The sequence below is a fragment of the Rosa rugosa genome, chromosome 7 (assembly GCF_958449725.1).
Source record: "Rosa rugosa chromosome 7, drRosRugo1.1, whole genome shotgun sequence".
Taxonomy (NCBI): domain Eukaryota; kingdom Viridiplantae; phylum Streptophyta; class Magnoliopsida; order Rosales; family Rosaceae; genus Rosa; species Rosa rugosa.
Genome location: NC_084826.1, coordinates 6,259,417 through 6,280,312, shown reverse-complemented (window position 1 = coordinate 6,280,312; position 20,896 = coordinate 6,259,417). Strand labels below are relative to the sequence as shown.

The following is a 20,896-nucleotide window of genomic DNA, read 5'->3' as shown; positions in this document are numbered from 1 at the left end:
GTGTATGTTGGTGTTGCGGTGCCGCTGTGTAAGTACTTCTAATCGATACGTATATATATGTTCTTTCACTGTGTTGTATGAAGGGCAAAATGAAATTTATAAGTATAAAAAGTTTTGGGAGGTACATATATATAAATGGATAGAAAGTACAAAAAGTTTGGAAGGTTCGTACATCAAAATGGGAGGCCGGAATAGAACTATTCAAAAATATTTTTGAATAAGGCGTGCCAACTGTCAACACTTGGAGAAAAAAAAAAAAAAAAAGAATTGAAGAAGGATATCACATACAAAAATTTTCTCGACATTAAAGATGAAGGCACAAGAATATAGGACTACAGTACATCTATAATTATCGCATCCTGTGATGAACAAACAAATGATCCCCAACTGTGCATGGCGACGATCTAATCTTCAACTCCACCAACCACAGTCCCGAGGGGATGATGCCATGGCTGAATTATCCGTTGTTCTTCATCACACTGAACAAATATTTGCTTCACCACTTCACAGATGAGGCATGCAATAAGTTTAAAAAAAACATCCTGCTGCATTGAAAGTAAGACAGAAGTTAAAAAGGGCTCATCTTCACAGGCACAAAGGTAACTTGTATGCACATGGTTAGTTTTGAATAGTATGGGTAAGTTTCTTTAAACAATATCATGAAATACCAGTTTGGATAAGTACTACGAGAATTTGATCAATACATTCTGAGAGAACCTCAAAGCCAAATAAGAGCCAAAATTTAAAGAAATCATTACCTCTAAATTACGGATTTTGCTGGACTTGCCGGTGTACCTGAAGTATCCAATCAACATAACTGTTGGTCCCCCCCATCTGTTCCTCAACAAGATTGGCAAGGAGAAGATGACCTTCTCGTGGCTGCTCTCCTTGTCTTACAAGATAACACAACTGATGATATGAAGGATCACTTTCTCTAAATTTCTTAAGTATCCTCATTAGCTTCTTTGACATTTCATTATCACGCTCACAAAGGGTGACCTGATTGGCCAAGAAAAAGTAAGAATGCAGCACAAGGGAATAAGGGTCGATAAGTAGCAAGTAAAGGTAAGTTCTCTGACAGCCATCTTAGAAAATTCAAGAAAGATTACAGAACCTAAACCAAGGGCTAATCATTCTAGAAGAATTCAATGTCACATAAATAAGGGGAAGCTAAATGTTTCAATTTCATCATTAGCGGTTGAACTGAACATTCCAAGTGCATCAAGCAAGAATCAGACCACTTACTACGGTAGTTCTTTTCTTTAATCTATTTTATTTTTTGCCTTTGAGGGGATTTTTTCATACCTTTGATAACTCGGCTGCAAAGTCAGCCCCAAGAAGATTCTTCGCTATATCAGGTGGAAGAACTCTACCAAACCATAGAACAAAGCGAAACCCATCATCATATATGTAAAGGCCTCTGGAATCTAAGTTCTCAGCTACTAGTGGTAATCTATTCTCTATGCTGTTGAAGTCATCAGCATCAGCAGAAGGCTACAAATATAAGAAACAGAAATGAATTTAACGATTTGTGAAAGAAAATTACCATGAAAAAATTTCAAGTCAATGCAAATTCATACCTTCAAAAGATACTCATCGAGCCGTATTAAACTAGGGTATAGAAGCTTCAACAATTTTTTAACTGGTAGAGTCATCATTGTGTGGCCTGCTGCACACCGTTCATCAAGTGATACATCTGCATACCCCCCACGGAGAGGTGCTGACTTACAAAGTGCTAATCCATACATGGGTAAGAACTTCAGAGACTCTGGATATATCATCTTCCCTCCCAAACGGTGTTGTACAGCATAAAGATTTCTAAATTCTTTAAGGGCTTTGACAATTCTAAGCTGCAAAGAGTTCCGAGCATCTTCCAACTTACTCGACAAAGTCTTTTCTATTGCTGCAATTATTTCACGTACGACAATAAGAAAACAAAAATACTAACATATTTACAACATCACTAGCATAGAGTTTCAGTTAACCCACCTAGCCTGGAAAGCAAGGTGACAATAGCACCAGTGTCAGCCTGGCGATACATCTCTCCCAGATCTGTAACAACAGGTACTGCTGCTGTATGTACTCTAATACGCCTTTCTCCGCAGGATGCAGTGTATCTTTAATATATATGTTAAGGACACTTCAGTCATAATGACCTTCACAATACCATTTTGTGGCATTGCTCCCAAGCAAGTTAAACTAAACATATCCAGAACAAGTATAAAAAGATAGGCATTTTTTTTTTTTTTTGGGTGTTTTGTGTGTGTGTTTTCTGTGATAGCCACTCAAAAAGGCAATTGGTATAGTGGAAATTTAAAGGGATACAGATAGTAGAAAAGTAGTGTTAACAATTGACATGGACAGCACGATATGTGAATAACCAAAAGAAAAACAAGCAAGATACAGGAATGTCTGTGTATATCTTAAATAAAAAAAATTGAAGCTGAAGGATACAGTAAAGCTACTTGGAAGTATACTGTCTGAATAGTTAGTAATGTCTCTTCAAGTGAGAGCTGCATCGCAAATGCTTTATCACAATCTACAGCTGGAAGTGCTAATAAATCGGTGGACCTCAGCATAAAATTCCCGTGATAAGATGTAAAGCGGACTCCTACAAGTATAAACGAGTAACAAAACATGAGCATATTTCCAATACAGGCAAATAACAAATGTATGTGCGTACAATGGGAATTACTTTGGAAATCATCTATAGCATACCTTTTCCACATCTTATGCGCATGACTGCCTCCCAGGCAGTTTCCCTAGTAAGATCTCTGGCTAACTCATGTCTCAACTTCTCTCCATGAATGGTAGATTGGAAATTTGGGTAATAGTACACCTGACCCCCGGTATATTTTGCCAGAGTACCTACATTTGAAAGACCAATTAGAATTATAGCATTCAAACTTCTGCTGCATAATAAACAAAGTTCAGTAGAATGGGACGGTATATTGAAAAGTCATAACCATTATCTGCAGGTTACACTAAAAACTCAATCCGACAAATATGCAAACTCAGTCCTTCAAAAATACTAACTACTGGGAAAGAGACATGACAATTTGTAGGAAAACCAGTTAAATGCAAGTATGCAACACATCAGAAAACAAATATTTCTTCACAACTGCAAAACTGGTGGATAACTTAGAAGTCCTCAACATATTGAATTTACCAAACTGCAAAGAGATTCATCAATATTTATCTATGATTCTATGAAAACGAATGTGAAGAAAATGATATGAAACACATCTACCTAATGAGGCTATATCAGTGTACTTGTCACTGAAGGCATATACGTTTACTCCTATCTGGAACTTGGTAAATTCTGCAGCCATCTGCTTGTAGAAAGGATCTTCTGGTAGTCTTAGAGGATGTTCTTTATCTGTTCCATAGACACGAAGATCATCTCCACGCAATTTCAAGCGGCCAACACCAAGAGATGGAAGTGTATTTTGAAAAATCAACAATTTTCCACCAAGTTGACTCTGCACAAGCACACACATCCCCAGAAGTTAATGCAAAGTAGCTGAATAATCAAACTCTCAAAAACTGCATCAAATCATTCAGTAACCACATTACTCGAGAAATACAAAACTACTCTATGATTAATTGAATACTCTGTCCAAAGTTCAAAATACTGGGAGTGGAAAAGCTAGCACACCATAAGCATAAGTGAGGCTTTAAGAGCTGGACCAAAAGCAGACTCCACATTTGAGTTGTCCTGGAACATAGACGGCAAGCTATCTAGGAAGGTCTCCACAACACTTCTTGATTCAGATAAGTTGACCAGAAGATCATCTGGCAATGGGACAAATACGTCATCCAAATCTGAGACCACCATCATTTGAGGCTGAGTTAAAGAAGACTGCACAGATAAATCCAACAGAAAAGAGCACATATGTTAAGAGTAGGATGAAACACGAAAACGTAACTTATGTCAACAGGCCCGAGAAAACACATACCTTCATATTATAAAAATGTATTGTGCTGTCAAAAGTTGCAAACCCTATTTGTGTTCTGGGGTGGCCAGGCAGGTCATCCAAGCATGACCGAATAGTTTGGGCCACAACCTGCAAAAGGCCAGACTTGAATTTCATTCATTCCAACACTTGAAAGCAATCCTTGAAAGTAATTTATCAAAAGAATAACAAAATTACCCCAAATGACAAGTCGGACACAAGGGCTATTGGTTACATTCACTTTATACAAGTAAATTTTAAATTTTAATATTTCCAACATGGAGAATGTGGGCCCTGACTAGCAACTTATCCAATATAAAAAAAATTGAAAATTAAAACAAATAAAAGATTGAGACCCAGCCAATAGTTACATTGACTGTATTAAAGCCCTTACACAAAAAATATATATATATATATATATATATAAACATGAGAAACTCAATAACCATGCTACTCTGGCCACTGCAAAACCCAATTCTATCAGAACAATTCAAGAAAACATGCCCCACACTAAGCACCTGATCCACGTACTTATATCACTTCGACAAAATAAAACCAAAAAACATACTAGACACAATTTCCTAAACTAAATCAAAACCTCTGTCATTATACCAGCATTGGCAACCGAGAAAGAGATGATCTATGAATCAGGCATAAAAGTCCGCAAGGTTCTGCAGTTGTGTTTACTGTATTAAATGAAATACCAGATTTCCATGATGCAAGACTCAGTTTCGCAAAAACATTAAAAAGGAAAACCTGTTTACCTCAATCATACCACTTCTCACTGCAGATGAAGAAACGTCGATGAGGAAAAAATACAGTGGCGGCATAGGAGCCCGCACCATATATTCAGTTGGAGCAACAAATTCCACACTACCATGTGTAAGCTCAGGTCGCTGGTCCATATCAATTCTTCTGCCAGTGGCATCCAAATTGGCAAAGTAATCGCCTGGAACTGAACAAAAGAAATACAGTGTCATTTTACGCGCACAGTAAGAATATTAATGTAAGATATACTTTCCAAAAACCTAACAATGAAACAAACACCCACTGTAGTGGATTCAATTAGTAACCGAAAGAATGTGGTCTCTAGCAGGAAACTTGATCATTTATCATGATATTGAATTGATAACTAAACACTGCATTATTGCAAACAGTACTTAGTTAAAAAATATGTATACAAAATAATGAAAAAGGCTACTGTAGCATAACAGGCAAATTATCTGCTTTATATACTAAAATGAGGGGCATAATGCAAAAGCTTTCAACATTGCTATTCTGTGTGAAATATCCCATACAATATATTGCACAAGCCCTACTCAGGGTATTACAATTGACCAAATATGAACAAAATCGCAGTCCTCAGCTGCTTACGTAAAGATGCATGATGTTGATCTTAGACAAATATTGTGCCTACATTAGACCTTAACTTTTTTTCCCCAAAAAAATAAAAAATAACAACTAAATATGCTTTTGGGGGAAAGGAGATGTGAGTTTTACCATCATTAAGTAGAGCACAGATATTGCAACGCCACTTTCTTCCAGCATCTGTAAATGTCACATATGGGTTTACATATGTCCGACATCTTCTACAGCGAATAATCCCAGCAGCACCAAAATTAACCACTGGCACTTCCTCCTAGATGAAACAAGAAAAATATAATTACAGCAAATCCACCATCAATCAACTTTGATTATTCTGATGATAAGAACACTTACCCCATCAGGTGATTCGGCAAGTGGACAAACAACAGCACCCAGAGGTAGATGCCACCTTGACGACAAAGACTGGGAACTTGGTATTGCACCCGTTGTAAGCCTTAAAAATCTAGGATTGCAGTTCAAGGGGAACATCTCAGCAAGTGGTTTTGGCTCCACATCACCACACAAAGGCCTCGGCAGAGCTTTAGGGTCAATTCCAGGTTCAATTGATCCGGGAACAGATCCAACAGATAATGAGCTGAAGTCCTCTGTCAAGGCTTGGACACCACCAAGTGGGGGTCCGGAGCCAGGATGTTGCGACTGCAGACCCAGTGGAGCTGCCACTGGTGGAGGTACTCCATAACCCACTTGCTGAGCAGCGAAAGGGGAAGATGCTGCAGGTGGAGCGGGAAAGCCTCCTTGATGAGTAAGAAATGGAGACTGAGCTGGTGGGGCTTGTGGATTTCCCCGTGCATATCCAGGGAAAGATGTCTGAGCCCTTGGCTGGGGAGCTGGGAAGGACGAATCTGATGGAGACTGATGAAGACTCATACCTGGTGGAGCAGAATTTATAGTTTGAGGTGGAGATCCCATTTGTACAGAAGGCATCTGCTGCTGTGGTCGTTGAAATGGAGCTTGACCTCCTGGAGGTTGAAAAGGTAGTTGGCCCATAGGTGGAGGACGGGAAGGGGGTGGTGGCGCTGTCGAAGGAAACTGAGGTGTTGAAGAAAATGGTGGAGTCGGGAAACGGGAGAAAGGTCCAGCAGTCGGTGGAGCATTTGCTGTTGGTGGAGGAGGCACGGATGGATCATTAAACCTAGCTGGTGTGCTAGGCCTAAAGGGAGAGGTCTGTGGTCCACCTGCAGGCCCAAAAGATGAGAAAGGCATGGTAGCCTGTGGAGGAGCTGGTGGAGTAGGTCTGAAGGTAGAAACATCTGATCCAACCACAGGCCCAGACGAAGAGAAAGGTGTCTGTGGAGGTGGTCTAAAACCAGATGCCTCTTGTCCAACCACAGGACCTGAAGATGTAAAAGGCGTCATGGTCCGAGGAGGAGCAGCAAAAGGTGTAGTGGTAGGTCTTGGAGTAAAATTTGGTCGACCAGGATTTTCAGTCCCCATAGGTGTCTCTATAATCACTTGCTATTTCAGTAGTAGCAATGCTCTCATGAGATAAACCTGCCACTGCATGCAAGAAAAGAGGTTTGATATACCATCCCAGAAGAATTACTACATCACAGCCTAGAATGACACTCAAACTATTGGAGTGTACGAAACTTACACCAAAAAAGAAAAGAAAAGTTCAATTTTTTACTTTTTTTGGATAGTGTAAGAAACTAAGAACAGATCAACGAAACCTCGTCTAGTCTAACGAAACTCATAAAGCAGCTCATTCAGTATATCGTGTCAAACTCATACTCTTTAATTTCTCATATCTGACTAGACCCTAGCACCATTGATCAGTCGATGAAGTTTCCATTAACAAGAATCAGCAATCAAACACAATTCAAGACTAAAAACCAACGAAGCACCGCAATTCGAACTCTTAAGTCTCTAACACTTCTTAAAGTTTAAATCCCACATGTTCAAAACACAAACTGTGCACAATGGATCAACAGATGCTGATACTAACCTTAACCAATTATGAATCAAATACGTATCAACAATGTGTAAACTGTTAAACTTGTCACCTAATACTCCAATACAGTGATACACTGCATTCGAAATCCTAAAAAGTACAACTACTACAAAGAAGAACGTAAATTGAATAACAACAAAGTAGCAGATCTTAACAATACGATCAAAACTAGAATACCAAGCTATCAAAATTCCATCTTTAAAGCAAAAACCTACAACGATCAGATACGAAAATAAAACTTAGATGAAAAATTGAGCCAAATTTGTGCACTAGGTTGAAATCGTACGTTGAAATTTGGAAACTGAAATAGACCCAAGTGCGATTGGGAGTTCAATTTTGAAACTTTTTGCTGGAAGAGAATGAGTTTTAGGGTTTGATTGTATCGGCGAGGCGAATCGAGATTCAGAGAGAGAAGGAGAGAAAGCTTACCTTGCTAGAGAGAGAGAGAGTTTCAGAGAGAAATCGACGAGGAGAGAGAGAGAGAGTCACTGGGTTAATATGTTTCATCGATGAAAAAACGACGCGTTGTTTTTCAATTTTGGCTTTTTATTTCTTTCTTTCTTTTTTGGCGAGCCGCCCTTCAGAGTTCAGAGTTAGTTTTTTTGCTGGAAGAGGATTAGTACCTGGACCTGGGCTAGGCCAGTAATCCGAATAGCCAGCAAATATCCAACCCAAAATGTTGTAGGTTTGGTCGGATTTTTGCTACGCTAGTCGGATCTTCTCTCTATGCTTGTATATAAAGTTTGTATTAGTGTAAAATACAATAAAGTCTTGAGTTAGACGGTTGTGTCACGTGACATGTCTGATTCACCAATCAAATTTTACAAATATAAAGACTCTAAAATTTGTCACGCAAATGACCGAAAATATGATCTCTAACTTTAAAATTGCACACGAGAGCTAGTCAGACAAAGCTAATGGTATGACTGCCTTACTGAAAACCTACTTGGTCACTCGTCAAATTTATTGACTTGATGAGGATTACCTCATTATACCCTACTCAAAATTATGCAAAGTTACAAGCCATGCACGGTCTTTTCTTCAATACTTTTTTCAAAAACTCGATCATTCAAGACTTCAACGAGATCAAAATGGCGTGATGAGCTACTTAATTGCTCTTGCAGCCTAGCTTGCTACATATTGACGCTCTTTAATCTGTTGAAAACCATGAACATTATGAACATTATGAGAATCAACAACTAGTACTTCAATATACTTGCGATATGATCAACAACATTATGTCATGACATGGTTCTGAGAATCAACAACTCAACAATTCTCAGGTGCAAAGGATAATTTAGAAGCATCTACATCGAAAAAGAACTTATGATGTATCTGTTGAAACCCTCTGAAAATATTTAGACGGGAATTGGCAAAAACATTATGCAAAATTCATTCACCAGTTCAAAAGTTTGAAACGTTGAAGCTTTCTGGAGCTCGAGGTCTGCTGGCCTTCAAAATGAAACACAATTTTTGGGAAGGCAAAGTTTCCAAGTCCTTGAATATCCTCCATCATCGGGTAACATAGGTCGAAATTAGACCTAGGTTGGTCCAAAGGGCTCCATTCATATCTTTCTAGAAAGTATGTGACGACAGCTTGTTGCAAATGGCCGTATGCTTCTTGATCGATAATGGTGTATGGAGTTCCTAAATCAACTATCACCGTTATTAAGCTTTTTGGATCTATCGGGAGAAGTCTCCCATCAAAACTTATACCTGTTAAGTTTATGAAATAGTTATCATCACCAGTACCATAAATTGGGGTTGTTTGTACACCAGAACCTCTAATTTCTGCATCATTACCAAGAGCTAGCAATGCATGGTCATGATGGTGGTCATGGTCCCCAAATATGTGCAGTGGAAGGCAATAAGAGAACTTGAGAAGGGTTATGGGACTTAATTGATAAAGAATAGAAGAAAGATCATGTTTCCCAAGACCAACTACTCCAGATATTGGATTACCTCTAGTATCATTTTCCCGGGAAATTCTACAGTACCTGCATGTATGTGATACACTCATTTACAGATTTGACAACAATTTTGTTGTCATTGTGGTAAATAGAGTTATTTTTTGGATAATTTTAATTCTATTAGAGGTAATTACTCCACCTACGATATTTTTACAAGTTTATGAACAAATTGTTGTCGATGTGGTAACTTGGTTCAATTATATGTAAATGTGTAAAATAAATGTGATAACTTTGTTGTCAATGTTGTAAATTTGGTTCACCTAAATTGTAATTTTAGTTCAATTAGATGTAAATGAGTGTATGATAAACATCCAAGTACCCAACTTAGTGGGTAGTGTTGCCAAGGCAGAGGCTGCTAGTACTACAACAACGAGTACACTGGTGAATAAAACAGCTGGAATATTCATGGTCTTCATGCTTCTAAAGAAGTGCAGGCTCATGGATTGGTTTCGATCAATGGACTGAAGGCAATACATTCATGTATATATATGTAGCTGAAATGGTTTCCAGTTGCTATTGTTGAAGGCGTGTTTAGGAAGATCTAATGTATATATGACACATATATGACTAATCCATATATAAGAGAGACGTGTTTAAGAAATTGGCTTATCTGCTATAACTATAATTTGCTAGAAAAAAAAGTGCATCATCTGGCCCTTAAAACTTCTTGATGTTTTTTGATGTGGCATCAGCTGACCCTAAAAACTATATCTGTCACGCCCCAAATTTTGAATAACACATTCAAAATCCGAAACATGAATTAAACAACTTAAACAAATAAACGTTCTGAATTCTTTTCTCAGAAACAACTCCACCACTTACACAAAATTTCCAAATCGGTAAACTTCGAGTTAATTATTACAATTCCCTCTTACAAAGTAAAATTGTAAAACTCTAAACGAGCATAACGAACCTCACAACATAAAATCAGAGTATCACAAGCAGCTACTCTACACAGCTCGATCACCTTCCTGATTCTCCTGTCCTGTAGGATTACCCGCTACACCGTTTGAATAGTGTACCGGGAATTGCAACAACACAAAACCCGGTAAGCTTTTTGCAAAGCTCGTATGAGTAAACAAGAAAGAACTGTTGATTTATTAAATTACAATTCAAGTAAAATTCAACAGTATTACGTCTGCAAAGAGACATCAAACCACTCATGGAAAACCACAAGGAATACATTTTCACAATCCTCAAATCACAATACACCACACTGGTCCTGCAAACACCCAACCCACATAACACCACTCTGGTCCATCCCAATAACACGTTAGAGCTCTAACTGCCTCGTTACCTCTGACACCTTGGCCTAGGGTCAAGCAACGGCAAAAATACTTCGGTTAACACTATAACCGTCGCGCTTTGGACATCCCCGTCCTCAGCACCATATACTTCGGTTAATAATAAACCGTCGCGCTTTGGACATCCCCGTCCTCAGCACACAACTTCGGTTAATAATAAACCGTCGCACCTTGGACATCCCCGTCCTCAGCACACAAACACTCCGGTTATCCTTAACCGTCGAACTTCGGACACCTCATCCTCAGAACCTTACATTCTCTAACTCTATACATCCTCCAATGTAAATCATGAATATTAACAAGAACTCATCAATCATGTTCATCACATATAAATATGGTAAGTCACATGTCAATTCATAATAATTTAATCATCCCAATTTCCACACTCTTCAATGTCACACCATTCACATATAATCACGTAAATATATATATACGTAATTATCCGCTCAGGGATAATCACTAATACCAACTATAGTTCACATGCAATAAAACCGAGAAATTCATTTGTATCGTAAAAATCATTTTACTTACCCATGGACCGTAGTTGATCAAGTCCATATGATTTTAAAACAAATATTTATTCCATAAATATTTTCACGCAATTACGACAAAATAAGGTAATTAAATTTATTCGGTTCGTAATATGAACCACGTGAGGTTTACTCACCTCTAATTCCCGCTGCGTCTTCTAAAAGCCAAATATAAATAATACTGGTTGGCGACCACGAAAACGAGTTCCTTCATCTAGCCGTAGCTCGCAACATTGCCCTGTACACAATTATATTTCCGTAAACGGCAATCCGATAAAATAAATACGAACCTAAACGAAACCCGAAAATCCCTATCTCCATTACTTCTCAAATTCCACCCAAATCTTACATCTAATACCAATTCGTTATCTTAAAGGTTCCAAGTCAGAACCAAGAGATATCCGACGGTCGGATTCTCGTAAATCGATAATCGAAACCCTAATTCCCAGAAATTCATAATCAATTGAAAACTTCTCCAATTCCAACTAAATTGACATATTCAACCTCTACAAAAATTATAGGATTTAACTAGCTAAAAAAAAAAACATAATATAATCACTGCTCATACACCGCACTATTCATGCGACAAACACTGTTCATGTGGCGGCCAACACCTCCTCTGGCCACCAAATTTCATCCACAGCATCATCTCAACATTTCCAATCACTTTCTCAACTGTGACAAAGTCAGAAAATACCTTGAAGTAGCCGAACAATTAAGCACTCCGATGTACAGTGAAATTTTCCAATTATGCTTTCTTCCTCCATGCTTCGATCTGGGTTATGAGACTTGGCGAGCATGAAGAGCGGCTTAAGGCGCTTCTAATGGACCTGGGTTTATGACTGGAGGTGGCCGGAAATCGGCGTTGACTAATTTGCTACAGTAAAAATGTTGGCTTCGATCTCCACATTTCCGGCCAAATCGTCGTAAACAACTCCCACATGCGTGATAAGGAGGAAGAGACGAGTCTATCGATGCTCGCAGCTCGCCATTTGGTGGTCTAGAGGGGGTGAAAGAGGAGGTTGCAGAAGAGAGAAAGAGAGAGTTGCAGAAGAGAGAAACTGAGAGAGCACGGGGGAAGGAGAGAGAAAAGAAAGAAAAGTTACCTGGCTACCGTAACATTTCAAATTTATACCAATCTATCAAAAACAGTAACTTTCATATTTCGCTTATAACTTTCGCATACGAACTCCGATTTTTACGTACCACATATGCACGCACTCGGTTTAATGTCCTCTACAACTTTCATGAAGGAAGTTTTCCCAAATTCCCAATGTATAAAAAGTCACTTTTTGAGACCCCCTAAATAACGTTCGTTTTTCGAAAATTAATCGTTCGAACTAATTCCACAATTCCTCCGAGCCTCATACTCGCTCCCACTATCGTGAAATCATTTCTAAAAATCCACAGAATTTAATTTGGATTTTTCGGGGTATTACAATCTACCCTCCTTAAAGAAATTTCGTCCCGAAATTTAAGCGTAAGTCAATTCCTCTCGATTAAGGTTGACCTAACTATAGAATCTCCATCTTTTCCAAATCTGTAGTAATCTACAAAGCCTCAGCCCTTTGTATAAAAATACATTCCTATGGCCACTAAATCCTTTCATCACAAACGTAAACTCACAACACAACTGCTCAACATCACTCCACATCAATTACACAAAATCATCACATGGATCATCACATAGATCATCACTTAGATCTTCACAGAGATTATCTCATAGATCCTCACATAGATCTTCACCCTGTACTGGCATACAAGCACAGTAAACACTCCCACAAAGCGTTTCGCTACTCAATTAGCATCACTCAAAACAAATCATCCCCAAAAGCACGCCAATAAAATATGTCACCCAGTGACGATGACTTGGGCTTGCTCAATCCTTGGCTAAGCATTAGGGCTGGCCAATTGGGCCGAAGAAACCGAACCATCCACATTTCGAACCGGCCCGAACTAATTTGGGTTTAACATTTGGGCCTACCATTCGGGCCGAACAATTGGGCTTACTATTTGGGCTTACTATTTGGGCCTACCAATCGGCCCACCAACTTTCAGTTCGGCTACGGTATGAAATTGTACATACCGTAGGTATACCGTATCGACTTTACATACGTATACATACCGTACATACCATATGTATATCATACTGACCGTATATATGTATGAATACCGTACAGACCGTATATACATATGCATACCGTACATACCGTATATACGTTTGTATATCGAGCATATACGAGATCCAAAAAAATATTTGTAGGAGGTAAGGTTCGAACTCCAGACCCCAAACACAAGGGTTTTGCTTCCAACCACTGAAGCAAGAGCTGCTCTCATTAATATACGCTCACGTGTTATATTTATTATGTCATAAGCGACATAAATAAAATAACGGGGGAGGCAAGGTTCGAAACCTCAACCTGCGGCACGAAACTTTTGTCCCCAACCACTGGAGCACAAGCTGTGCTTAATATAATGTGTACAAATGTTATACTTATTATGTCATAGGCGAACATAATAAAAACTAAATGAGAGGCAAGGTTCGAACCCCTGACCTCTTGTACAAGAGCCTTGCTCTTCAACCACTAGAGCACCAGCTGCTCTCGTTACTATCCATGCAACTACTTTTATTTATTCTATCATAAGCGATAGAATAAAAACAAACTGTCGGTACACTCCACGTGCCACGACACGTCGCTTCCGTGATTTACGGAAAGCAGATCTCTTTCGGCGAAAGCTGTCTGCCACAGCGTCTCGAGATTCGGCCTGTCCCCTTACACGCTCAACACGCGCCAACAGCTTTTCCGGGTTTCGGGGCGACTTTAATCCAACGCGTGGATTCAAATTCTGAGATCGTTCATCCAACGGTGGAGATCTGCTCACCTTGTTCTATAAATAGGTGCATTCTGGAGACGCGACTGTTCACTCCAAAGGAAAAGAAATTTTCTTCCGAGCTCAAGCCTTTCTCTCTCAACTCTTCAGCCTTTCTCTTCTCAAATCCCCAGTTTTTCACTCTCAGATCTTCAATCTTTTCCTCCAAATCTTCAATCCTTCTTTCTCAGATCTTTTCTTCCATTTGAAGATTCGATCTCTTCTTTCCTCTGAACTTTCAGATCTCCAACACCCCTTCATCGACCTTAATCCTTCTAAGGTCAATCTCCCACCAACACTCAACAACTTCGTTCTTCAATTTACACTTCCTCTCAACTCATCACCATGGAACCACGAACTCTGCAACTAATGGAGCTACAAACCCAGCAACAAATCGAGGATGGAGGAAACAACCAAGCAGCCAGGAGTAGTGCCAACACAGATTTCTGGCGAAGCCGTGCCAGGTGGGTTCCTACTCCAGATCAGATAAGGATCCTCAAGGATCTTTACTACGACAAGGGAATTAAGTGCCCAACTACAGAGCACATTCACGAGATCTGTCTCCAGCTGAACCAGTATGGATATGTTGAGGGTAAGAACATTTATTTTTGGTTCCAGAACGTCAGGGCTCGAGAGAAGCAGATGAAGAGGTGCAATCAGGCTGCTCAAGTGCCCATGGGAACTAGTTCTCCTGGTACTGGTGGATCCATCGATCTCAATTTTGGGTCCACTGGTTCTACTGGTGCTGGTGGATCCATCGACATCAATTTTGGGCCAACTGGTGGATCCATTGACATCAATTTTGGGTCCACTAGTTCTACTGATGATGGTAGATCCATTAATCTCAACTTTGGTTCCACCGATTCTACTGGTAATGAAGGATTTCTTGATTTAAATTTTGTTTCATATTCTTCCTCACACTTCAACACTAATACCAGTACAACTCTTTTGGCACAACAGGAGGACAAACATCCCTGCAACAACGAGGAGGAGATCACCAGGAGGTTGAAACTCTTCCTCTGTTCCCCGTGCACGGCGAGGACGTCTTTGGTAACCCGAAGACTACTTCCGAGGAAGGTAGCGCATTTGGTTACTATTTTGGTGGCTCAGGCGGTTACCACAGTGGCTCAAACGTTTCTCTTGAGCTCAGCCTCAACCCATCCGGAGCTGCTGACTAGGCTTAGTATAGCATAGTCCTCGTTTCCCTTTTTGTAATATAAAATCAATAAGATTGTGTGCATGTTTTCTTTTCTTTTTGTTTAACCAACAACAACACCAAGGATCGAACCTTGGTCACTCAATACTCTTTTCAAAACCATCAAGAACTCTGCTGCACACATCTTTCAAAATGATTTATCACAAACAATCATTCAACCTAGCAATCAATTAAGTCACACAGAGGTCAAGCTAGTATCCTCTGAGTCAAACCAAACACAATACTTTCGTCGCTAGAATTAGGGATTAATAAAGCTAAACACTTCCTGAGTTAGCTAGGAAAAACCCACGTCTTTAGAGTTACTCTTACAACTCTTATAGAATCTCGATAATTCCATCTATCAATCGCTTCAACAAAAACTCACCACAATTCAATCCCTAACATTTAGCGATTCAGAAATCGAATCAAACTCCATATCACATAGTAATTCACTTGAACCACTATGGATACCTAACAAAGTCACTAAAATCAATATCTGAAATTGCGTTTAACTATATCACTTAAAATCAATCACCAAAGGCACACACTCTCATCCAACATCATTCACAAGAACTGATTCAAACTCTCCCAATTAATTACACCAAAATCAACTCCATTGCAAAACTTTAAGTGTCCCGCCTACTTAAACTTAAAACACACAACAACTTCAAATTCACTGCAGTCCATCTCCATACTACGATCCAAAACTTAAGAAAACTAGTTCACCACACAAAGGCCACAAAATTCAATTTCATTCACTTGAACAAAACTATATTCACAAGTCACGGTCAGGTCATCAACCCATGGTGTTCAAATGAATAAATTTCAAATCCAGTTTTCCTTGTGAATCGTAACGTATCGTTCCAAAATGATGCAAGCAACATCAACCACGTATATAAGACACATCTCGCGAACTCAATTCAAATTCCGAATCATCAAAACTACTACTAATTCCAATTCTACCAACAATCCTGATTCTGAAGGAATTATAGTACTCAACGACAATCCAAAACAATGGTCTCTCATCTCTAACCATCGAGCACAAAATAAAATTCTTGTCTCGCACCTTAAATCCTGCTTAACAACTTACAAGCACAAGGAAGAAGTAACCACAATAATTTCTTCCCTAACCTCAACCCTACTAACAAACTCCACAATGACATCTCATTACAAAACAAGGTATTTAATCCTTGATACGTACATCCCATCCAAACATCTGTACGTCCAACTTAAGAAGACAAAATTTATAACAATTCATACCCGTATCCACACTAGGTACGTGCATAGGTCAACATCATGCCTTCAACCAACACTTCAACATCCAAAAGGACCTCACTTCCATAAAACAAATCTCACCGACTCATCAGAGTTAAATCTAGAGGTCTCTATTCCTCGAAGATTACAACCTGCGGAAACTAAACTTATTCTAATACGAACTTAGAAGACAACTCTACCGTCCTACAGACATACACGCTGTCTAGACCCCATACTAAGACATACCCAATGATTATACCAGTACCAAAGAGTATATGATGGGGATCCGCTGCAGACGGGTCATCACTCGGGGAGTACTGATTATCACCAAATATGTACCTTACGCTCTGATACCAAACTGTCACGCCCCAAATTTTGAATAACACATTCAAAATCCGAAACATGAATTAAACAACTTAAACAAATAAACGTTCTGAATTCTTTTCTCAGAAACAACTCCACCACTTACACAAAATTTCCAAATCGGTAAACTTCGAGTTAATTATTACAATTCCCTCTTACAAAGTAAAATTGTAAAACTCTAAACGAGCATAACGAACCTCACAACATAAAATCAGAGTATCACAAGCAGCTACTCTACACAGCTCGATCACCTTCCTGATTCTCCTGTCCTGTAGGATTACCCGCTACACCGTTTGAATAGTGTACCGGGAATTGCAACAACACAAAACCCGGTAAGCTTTTTGCAAAGCTCGTATGAGTAAACAAGAAAGAACTGTTGATTTATTAAATTACAATTCAAGTAAAATTCAACAGTATTACGTCTGCAAAGAGACATCAAACCACTCATGGAAAACCACAAGGAATACATTTTCACAATCCTCAAATCACAATACACCACACTGGTCCTGCAAACACCCAACCCACATAACACCACTCTGGTCCATCCCAATAACACGTTAGAGCTCTAACTGCCTCGTTACCTCTGACACCTTGGCCTAGGGTCAAGCAACGGCAAAAATACTTCGGTTAACACTATAACCGTCGCGCTTTGGACATCCCCGTCCTCAGCACCATATACTTCGGTTAATAATAAACCGTCGCGCTTTGGACATCCCCGTCCTCAGCACACAACTTCGGTTAATAATAAACCGTCGCACCTTGGACATCCCCGTCCTCAGCACACAAACACTCCGGTTATCCTTAACCGTCGAACTTCGGACACCTCATCCTCAGAACCTTACATTCTCTAACTCTATACATCCTCCAATGTAAATCATGAATATTAACAAGAACTCATCAATCATGTTCATCACATATAAATATGGTAAGTCACATGTCAATTCATAATAATTTAATCATCCCAATTTCCACACTCTTCAATGTCACACCATTCACATATAATCACGTAAATATATATATACGTAATTATCCGCTCAGGGATAATCACTAATACCAACTATAGTTCACATGCAATAAAACCGAGAAATTCATTTGTATCGTAAAAATCATTTTACTTACCCATGGACCGTAGTTGATCAAGTCCATATGATTTTAAAACAAATATTTATTCCATAAATATTTTCACGCAATTACGACAAAATAAGGTAATTAAATTTATTCGGTTCGTAATATGAACCACGTGAGGTTTACTCACCTCTAATTCCCGCTGCGTCTTCTAAAAGCCAAATATAAATAATACTGGTTGGCGACCACGAAAACGAGTTCCTTCATCTAGCCGTAGCTCGCAACATTGCCCTGTACACAATTATATTTCCGTAAACGGCAATCCGATAAAATAAATACGAACCTAAACGAAACCCGAAAATCCCTATCTCCATTACTTCTCAAATTCCACCCAAATCTTACATCTAATACCAATTCGTTATCTTAAAGGTTCCAAGTCAGAACCAAGAGATATCCGACGGTCGGATTCTCGTAAATCGATAATCGAAACCCTAATTCCCAGAAATTCATAATCAATTGAAAACTTCTCCAATTCCAACTAAATTGACATATTCAACCTCTACAAAAATTATAGGATTTAACTAGCTAAAAAAAAAACATAATATAATCACTGCTCATACACCGCACTATTCATGCGACAAACACTGTTCATGTGGCGGCCAACACCTCCTCTGGCCACCAAATTTCATCCACAGCATCATCTCAACATTTCCAATCACTTTCTCAACTGTGACAAAGTCAGAAAATACCTTGAAGTAGCCGAACAATTAAGCACTCCGATGTACAGTGAAATTTTCCAATTATGCTTTCTTCCTCCATGCTTCGATCTGGGTTATGAGACTTGGCGAGCATGAAGAGCGGCTTAAGGCGCTTCTAATGGACCTGGGTTTATGACTGGAGGTGGCCGGAAATCGGCGTTGACTAATTTGCTACAGTAAAAATGTTGGCTTCGATCTCCACATTTCCGGCCAAATCGTCGTAAACAACTCCCACATGCGTGATAAGGAGGAAGAGACGAGTCTATCGATGCTCGCAGCTCGCCATTTGGTGGTCTAGAGGGGGTGAAAGAGGAGGTTGCAGAAGAGAGAAAGAGAGAGTTGCAGAAGAGAGAAACTGAGAGAGCACGGGGGAAGGAGAGAGAAAAGAAAGAAAAGTTACCTGGCTACAGTAACATTTCAAATTTATACCAATCTACCAAAAACAGTACCTTTCATATTTCGCTTATAACTTTCGCATACGAACTCCGATTTTTACGTACCACATATGCACGCACTCGGTTTAATGTCCTCTACAACTTTCATGAAGGAAGTTTTCCCAAATTCCCAATGTATAAAAAGTCACTTTTTGAGACCCCCTAAATAACGTTCGTTTTTCGAAAATTAATCGTTCGAACTAATTCCACAATTCCTCCGAGCCTCATACTCACTCCCACTATCGTGAAATCATTTCTAAAAATCCACAGAATTTAATTTGGATTTTTCGGGGTATTACAATATCTGACGGTTGTGATAGAATCCAAGCAAATTATAGCATGTCGTATTATAGCAGAGAAGCCAAGTCCCGTGTTTAAATACTGTATTCCCACTTCCCAGATACAGAGATTTCTTACACAATTAATACTCATACTTATTCCTAGTTTTCTTGCATCTCAACCCAAATTCCGATGCATCACCAACCCCTCTACATCGATCTGAGTAAGGAACCACTTATACTAACTATTGTTCTTTATTATCGACTCATTCAAACAGGTAGCTGCATCACTCTAGACTATGATCAGATGCCAACTCATATCCATGTACTAATTGAGCAGCCCAAAATTAGGAATTAAAAGCATACAATTCGTTCTTAGTTGACAAAGACTTCGCTTTATTGTGAATGAATTTGACAAATTGCTCACAAACACATGATCGATTTGATAATTTAACATAATTAAGAACTATACCACTACAAGTTTATAACTCTTAGGGTTGCCAAGTTTATATAACTCGTAGGGTTAACAACATTTTAGCACTGAGTCACTTATAATTAACATACCCCTCTATCTTTCTGATTTCTACCCATTGTAACCTCTTAATTCAAAAGCTTGATTATAACCATGTTACTTTGACCGCCAATCTCACTACAGCAAGTGAAATAATACGAAGATCCTAGAAGGAGCCTAGAGCCTTGAAGGAATTGTGTCCTAAAACAATCATTTTGATGTAATTATTATTAATCAAAAGGGCAAGTTTATTGTTCATTGCTTATATTTAATATTTGATTGAACAAGGTCCAAGGAATATGAGTTAAAGAGAAAGTAATCTAAAGAGTTAGATGTGTGAGACCTTTACTCTTTCACACTCTTATCCTAAAAGGTTCCTAGTCATAGGATTATCACTTGGACATTGATAATCCGGAAAGACTAGCACATACTATGTATGCTCAATATGGAGGATGATATGTCTCTTGTCATTTGTGTAGAGACACTAATACAAGTATGTGGGTGCTCTTAACTTAAAGAGTACACTGAACGCGATCATTAGAGTTCTTGTATGGAGTCTTACTTACATGTCAAACTTGAACTCTAAATTGCAATAATACAAATTAGTCCTTTGACCTGAGACACCATAGTTGTCTTATGAGTGAATGGATTATCTCTTGATGATGCAATAATATTGTGTCCCTTAATGGATATAATAGATGCATTCATTGGTATAATCAATTCGGTCATGGAGACATGTGAGTGTACAACAAGGAATCTCTATCCTTAAGTAAATAAGGTGTATGTTCAAAGATGTGATTCAATGAGTCTTTGGCCAAAGCATTGAATGAGATTTAAAAAGGAGTTTTTAATCACATTCTAAGAATCACATAAGAATGAAAATCACATTAGGGGATTGACATATCAATTCCATACCCCGATGATGTGATTTAGAACATCGTGTTAGAGAAGGACCGTATTGTATTGTAATTCCAATTGAATAGGTTCTTTGTCATTCTACATTAACTAGGGTAGTCATGATATGTTGCAAGACGTCACTCATGACTTGTGAAGTCCCCGAGGATTAATAA

At 38.9% G+C, this 20,896-nt stretch overlaps 1 protein-coding gene and 2 long non-coding RNA genes across 4 annotated transcripts; all 3 read right to left on the bottom strand.

Moving 5' to 3' along the window:
- Positions 1-103: 103 nt before the first annotated feature.
- LOC133720294 (protein transport protein SEC24 A) lies at positions 104-7,865 on the bottom strand. Of its 2 annotated transcripts, none has more exons than XM_062146548.1 (14): positions 7,723-7,865; positions 5,676-6,839; positions 5,457-5,595; positions 4,721-4,911; positions 3,960-4,067; positions 3,659-3,862; positions 3,251-3,482; positions 2,719-2,868; positions 2,455-2,611; positions 1,990-2,117; positions 1,581-1,903; positions 1,306-1,494; positions 759-999; positions 104-545 (listed from the first exon to the last, which is right to left on the bottom strand). In XM_062146548.1, exons 2-13 carry the CDS (start codon positions 6,774-6,776, stop codon positions 766-768), a joined length of 3,156 nt encoding a protein of 1,051 aa, XP_062002532.1. In that variant the 5' UTR covers positions 6,777-6,839; positions 7,723-7,865; the 3' UTR covers positions 104-545; positions 759-765. The 2 variants fall into 2 exon arrangements, with proteins under 2 accessions (XP_062002532.1, XP_062002530.1); XM_062146546.1 differs by having other exon boundaries at positions 104-542.
- Positions 7,866-10,032: 2,167 nt separating this feature from the next.
- LOC133722444 (uncharacterized) lies at positions 10,033-12,178 on the bottom strand. Its single transcript, XR_009852742.1, has 3 exons — positions 11,795-12,178; positions 11,235-11,335; positions 10,033-10,263 (listed from the first exon to the last, which is right to left on the bottom strand). It is a non-coding gene; the product is annotated as an uncharacterized LOC133722444 (long non-coding RNA).
- Positions 12,179-16,833: 4,655 nt separating this feature from the next.
- On the bottom strand, positions 16,834-18,977 carry LOC133722451 (uncharacterized). Its single transcript, XR_009852745.1, has 3 exons — positions 18,595-18,977; positions 18,036-18,136; positions 16,834-17,064 (listed from the first exon to the last, which is right to left on the bottom strand). It is a non-coding gene; the product is annotated as an uncharacterized LOC133722451 (long non-coding RNA).
- Between the last annotated feature and the right edge of the window lie 1,919 nt (positions 18,978-20,896).

Excerpts from the sequence above, each read along its gene's own strand:
- LOC133720294 (XM_062146548.1), bottom strand. The coding sequence starts at position 6,776 with ATGGGGACTGAAAATCCTGGTCGACCAAATTTTACTCCAAGACCTACC. Across the intron at positions 2,612-2,718 it reads GCGCATAAGATGTGGAAAAG|GAGTCCGCTTTACATCTTAT; the intron begins GTATGCTATAGA and ends TTATACTTGTAG. Across the intron at positions 1,904-1,989 it reads CACCTTGCTTTCCAGGCTAG|CAATAGAAAAGACTTTGTCG; the intron begins GTGGGTTAACTG and ends AAATAATTGCAG.